At 46.9% G+C, this 6,050-nt stretch overlaps 1 protein-coding gene across 1 annotated transcript in view; it reads right to left on the bottom strand.

Moving 5' to 3' along the window:
* Positions 1 to 4,024: 4,024 nt before the first annotated feature.
* LOC129670181 (paired immunoglobulin-like type 2 receptor beta-2) overlaps positions 4,025 to 6,050 on the bottom strand; it is a 3,436-nt gene continuing 1,410 nt past the window's right edge. Inside the window, exon 3 of the mRNA XM_055598651.1 lies at positions 4,025 to 4,215. Coding sequence (XP_055454626.1) covers positions 4,025 to 4,215 — 191 coding nt within the window. The remainder of the gene's footprint in view (positions 4,216 to 6,050) is intronic.

The following is a 6,050-nucleotide window of genomic DNA, read 5'->3' as shown; positions in this document are numbered from 1 at the left end:
TGCTCAACACAGGGCAAAGCTCTACTGGTCCCTGAGCCATGGCCATGCCCTGTGTCCCTCTGCTCCTTTCCCTGACCTCTTGTTCCTTCATTCTGTCCCTCCTATGCACTCTCCATGCCTCCTTTTTCCCTCCCTGGGGCCTGTCTCTCCAGCTTTCCCTCTGAGTGCAGGCTGCTGCCTCCCTGTAGATTCTGCCTCCTGGTTTGAGTCCTGCTCAGTCTTCTCCTGCCTCCCAGGCTGCTGCTGTCCAACCTCTCAGCTGCTCTTCTTTCCTATTGGAGGCTGAGCCCTTCTGCCAGGGGCTGCACAGTCAAGTTTTTATTTCTGGGTTTCCATCACACCCCACTCCCTCCTCATCTCTGACCCTGTCCTGTGTCTTCTAGTCTCCCTGGCCTTGAATCTCCTCTAAGCCGTGTCCACATTTGGCTCTATTTTGTGTGTACAAGGTCTTGTGGAGTCCAGGTTGGCCTTCAACTTTTTTTGTGTCTGTTGATGGCCTTGACCTCCTGATTCACCTCTCTGCATTTCTGAAGTTCTGGGTATGGTGTGTTCCTCACTTTGTTTCCATGTTTGTTTCTTAGAATATTTATAATTGTTAGAAGAGAAAATCATTTATTTTTACTAAAATGCAATTGGTATTCAAATAGAGATTGCACTGAATTTTAGGTTGTTTTGTGTTGTAAGGACATAATGAATAGAATTTTCTGTTTTGAGGATAGCCTTACATTTTTTAGTATTGCCTTTATTATTTACAAATTTACTGTCCCGCAGTACACACGTATGTGAATATTTGCATATGTGCACACACAGGTGCATGGTCGTGGACAACCTGGGAACTGTCCTGTAGGAGCTCTCCACCGTAGCTCCTGAGACAGGTCTGTCATTGGCTCTGGTCTTCCCAGTAGGTAAAGCACACTGAGCCCCAGGGATCCCAGTGTCTCTGCCTGTGTACGAATCTGCCAACACTTAATGTGGGTTTGGGGAATGAAATTCATGTCCTTGTATTTGTGGGGCAAACACTTCACCACTGAGCCATCACACTACCCGTTTTGTAAATTCATTCAAGTTTGTTAATGTTTTCAGAGTACACATATTTTAAAAAATGTTTTTAAATTTAAATTTTATTTATATTAAGTATAGTTTATTCAGTTTGTATCCCAGCTGTAGCCTGCTCCCTCACCCCCTCCCAATCCTACCCTCCCTCTTTATTCTTCTCCCATGCCCCTCCCTCTGTCCACTCTCTCCTCCCCTTCCATTTGACCCTACTCTATCAGGTCTCATCAGGACTGGTTTCATTGTCTTCCTCTGAGGCTGGTAAGGGTCATCTTCCCCTCAGGGGAAGGTGATCAAAGAACCAGCCCATGAGTTCATATCAGAGACATTCCCTGTCTCCATTACTACTGAACCCATTTGGATACTGACCTGCCATTGGCTACTTCTGTGTAAGGGTTCTAAGTTATCTCTATGTATGGTCCTTGGTTGGAGTATCAGTCTCACAAAAGATCCCCTTGCCCAGATTTCTTGTCTTTGTTGTTTTCCTTGTGGAACTCCTATCCCCTCCAGGTCTTTCTATTTCTCCTTCTTTCATAAGATTCCCTGCACTCTCCCCAAAGTTTGGCCATGAGTCTCAGCATGTGTTTTGATACCCTGCTGGGTAGAGTCTTTCAGAGGCCCTCTGTGGTGGGCTCCTGTCCATTTTCCTGATTTCTCCCAATTTCAATGTCCATCCAGTTTGCCTTTCTGAATGAAGATTCAGCATCTTCCCCAGGGTCCTCCTTCTTGATTAGCTTCCTTAGGTGTACAGATTTTAGTATGATTATCCTATATTATCTGTCTAATATCCACTTATAAGTTAGTATATACTCCAACAATTAGGAATAGTGCTACCTCAAGACCCAACTATACTACTCATAGGCATATATCCAAATGATGCTCAAGTATACAATAAGGACATTTGCTCAACCATGTTCTCAGCAGCTTTATTTGTAATAGTCAAAAGCTGGAAACAACCCAGATGTCCCTCAGTTGAGGAATGGATACAGCAATTGTTGGACATTTACACAATGGATATACTCCTTAGCAATTAAAAACAAGGAAATCATGATATTTGGAGGGAAGTGGTGGGATCTAGAGAAGGTTATCCCTAGTGAGGTATCCCAGAAGCAGAAAGATAAATCTTTTGCCTTGTCAGAATAAAGGTTATTGTATAATTTAATTGCTGATTTCTGTATCCCCTATATCTGGTTGCAAGTCATGCTCTGAGAATCTTCTGTCTTAGTGTTGTATAATCTGTGTTCCCATTAGTCCCCTGATATAGCAATAAAGCCAGACAATGAGCAGGGGAGAGAATAGGGCTGGACTTCTTGCCAGCCAGGGGAGGAGGAATAGAGGAGGAAGTAGGGGTTATTAAGCCAGTTGAGGGAGAGACAGGCCGATATCCAGGAGGGACCAGGAGAGAACTCAGAAAAGAAAGCTACAAAGTGTAAGTATATCTGTGATGTGCACTCAGAGGAATCCAGATTAGCTTAGAGGTTTTAGAATTGAGCAATAACTGCTCAGTTCCTGTGCTGTGAAGTTTATTATTAAATTAATATAATAGAGTCTCAGTTCTTTGTATGATAGCTGGGTTAAGACTGACAAACACAGTTTTACAAAAATAACTTTAACCTTGCCTCTTTTAGTCTTCAGGTTCTTCCTACACATTGTCTTTCTATCTAAGAGTCTATTGCACACCATGCTCTCAACACTCATTTTGATCAGACATCCCCAGCTCACTCAGTTGTCAGTTTTCCCTTCCTGTGAGGTGTTGTCCCTGAATGCTGGTCTCCCCTCAGACAATAGCTCCTTCCCAGTGAGTAGCTGGCCCCTAAAGGCACCTGCATGCCTCCTTGTGTTAGGCCCAGCAGAAGCTCAACTTCTGGGGGAAAGAGGAAGGGAACTTGGAGACTGAGTTGATGCAATTGTGAGAGGTTTATTCAAGCCCTCCAGTGATGGGGCTGGCCTCAAAACCATTGAGGAACAGGCTGAAGAGACAAAAGCTTTGGGTTTTTAAAGGAAAAAGGACGGGGAAGCTCGGGGGTTGCAGGCTTGGCAGCTTACGATTGGGTAAAGGGGCTGTAGGGTGGTTGACTTTAAAATGATTGGTTCATTTTAGGTGCCCAAGTCCAGTCAGTCCTGCCCCGGACATCTGGAGGATATCTGATCTTTAAGTCACGCTTGGAATGTCCTGGGTGGGGGGGCTATGGCCATCAATTAGGAATAGTGCTACCTCAAGACCCAACTATACTACTCATAGGCATATATCCAAATGATGCTCAAGTATACAATAAGGACATTAGCTCAACCATGTTCTCAGCAGCTTTATTTGTAATAGTCAAAAGCTGGAAACAACCCAGATGTCCCTCAGTTGAGGAATGGATACAGAAATTGTTATACATTTACAAAAGGGATATACTCCTTAGCAATTAAAAACAAGGAAATCATGAAATTTGGAGGGAAGTGGTGGGATCTAGAGAAGATCATCCCTAGTGAGGATGGACCATTTGCCAGGCAACCCTATCTCATACTGTAGTCCTGGACATTCTTCAGCAGTGTGGTGGAGAACTTTGGAGCACTTGCTGCTCAGCATTATCTCGAAACTGCTGGCCTGTTCATTCCCCTGCAGTGGGGAGGGGGTCTTGTCTCAGTTCACCTGCTTCTCCTTTCATCCGTGTCCTTCTGCTTTCTGGAAAAGTCTTGGAGAATTTAGTTTAATATGGGGTATGAAAATCATAAAGAAACCTGTAAAGCTAGCCTGTTCCTTTCACTTGCAGGCCTTTAGAGCAGGCTCTGTGTTCATCTGCGTTTGCTCCTCTGACTCCCAGCTGGTCTCTAAGGACAGCAGGCCAGAGTCAGTCCTTGTTGAGTTCAGCCACCTCTCCTTCCTTCTGTTCTCTGTACTCTTCCCTGCACAGGCCCTTCTCCATCCCCCACAGCTGAGAACACTCCCAGGGGGGACAGTCAGGTGAAGGCCTGTCCTGGACACTCACCTTTTCTTCCACCAGAGGAAGATCAGCAACACAGAGATGGCAGTTATGAGCACTGCCTTGGTTACCACCATCCCGACCATGGCTCCCAGGGTCACCAGTGAAGGGCTCCTCTGGCCCTCTGTGTGCCTGCTTCCAGCTGTGGTGACTGCAGAGGGGAGGGTGGAGGGGCTCCTCATGGTGGTGCTGCCTGCTGGGGAGAGGTGAGAAGTGAGCACATGCTCCTGGAGGAGGGAGGGAGGGCTGAGTGTCACCCCTGTCTCCTCTGTGGGATGGGAGCAGCTGTGAGAAGTCCCCACAGAGAGGGGAGCAACTGCTGAAGGCTGAGGCTCAGGACAGCAAGCTCAAATGCACACTCCCCACTGTCCTGGCTGTGTTCTCAGATTTGCGTTTGTTCCCAGATAACTAAGCCGTAGAAACACAGGGACTTTTGACATAAAAGTATGTAACACACAGCTGTGATTAGTCCATAGCGGGCTTGTTGCTCATGCCTTGGCATCTGAGTTTAATAGTTCATGTTCACATGAAGAGCAGGAGAGGAGGGAATGACTCTTAGCCCAAGAGGCAGAGGCAAAGGAAGGCAGATTTCTGTGAGTTCAAAGCCAGCCTGGTCTATGTATGTAGTTCCAGAGCGCACAGAGTTGAGTGAGCTGTAATCCCAGGAGGAGGAGGAGACAGGCACGGCCCTGGGCACACTGGCCAGCCAACCTAATCTCCATGTCAAACTTAAAGACAGCAGGAGAGCCTGTCCCCAAAAATATTGTGCATGACACCTGAGGCCCTCCTCTAGCCTCCACAGAAGTAATGTGTACACACTCACACACACACACACACACACACACACACACACACACACTCACACACACACTCACACTCACATTCACACACACATCTCTGACTTAACATTCCCATGTGTCCACACACACTGTATACATGAAAATGTGTATTAGAAAATACGTTATTTTAACTGGACATGTATTACCCAATGTAAAGTCAAGTACAATTCTTTGCTCTTAAATATCACTGCAGATTATCTCCTCAACATTTGCCTATCTGGAAATTTTAGAGCAGAGGTCCTCAGTCTGTGGATCACTCCTCTGCAGAGTTGCAAATCATGGAATTCTGCATATCAGATATTCACACTCTGATTCATAACAGTAGAAAAATTACAGTTATCCAGTAATAATGACACAGTTTTCTTCCTTGGGTCACCACAGCGTGAGGAATGTGTTACAGGGTCTCAGCATTAGGAGGGTGATAACCCCTGAGCTAGACCATGAAACTGCCTCCTTCCTCCCTTCCTGGGCAGCTGCAGACTGCACAGAGCACTGTGCTGTGGGCGTCCTCTCACGTGTGGGCCAGCCTCTAACGTCGGCACGAGGAGGCAGGGCCAGGCAGATTGCTGTGAGTTCAAGGTTGGCCTTGTCTATACAGTTTTAGGAGAGCTATGGCTAAGTGGTTTAACACTGCCTTATAAAGATCTTATAATAATAGTAAAATAATCCCCCAAAATTAAAAAGACACAGAAAAGAGCCATAGATCAAGGTCGAGATAAACACCACAGCACGGAGTCCCCAGCTCCTATGGGGCCATGTGTAGGCCACAGTGACAAGGCTGCTCCTCAGGGCTCCACATGCAGGGGACACAGTTACTTCTGAACCAGGGACCACAACACAGAGCAGCCTCAGCCTGAAAATGGGGACATGTTACTGCAGAGCCTGAGAGCTTGTGTGGGTGAGGTGAGCGAAGGAGGGAGAGCGGGACACTGGGACATGGAGAGGAGACCAGGGGTGGGTGGAGAGAGGTGACAGAGGTGTCCTGTGCAGCTAGGAGGGGAAATGACACTGTGGTGACAGGGAGCCGTTTCCACCTGGACAGAGGACACCAAGAACATCCAGTGGGACCTACTGTGTGTCCTGGGCTGAAGCTGGAGCTGTGAGCAGATCTGCACACGGGACCTACTGTGTGTTCTGGGCTTAGGCTGGAGCTGTGAGCAGATCTGCACACGGGGACCTACTGTGTGTC

Source organism: Psammomys obesus, unplaced genomic scaffold (genome assembly GCF_907164565.1).
Source record: "Psammomys obesus unplaced genomic scaffold, mPsaObe1.curated_primary_1811, whole genome shotgun sequence".
Taxonomy (NCBI): Eukaryota; Metazoa; Chordata; class Mammalia; order Rodentia; family Muridae; genus Psammomys; species Psammomys obesus.
This window is presented reverse-complemented; position numbering and strand designations above follow the sequence as displayed.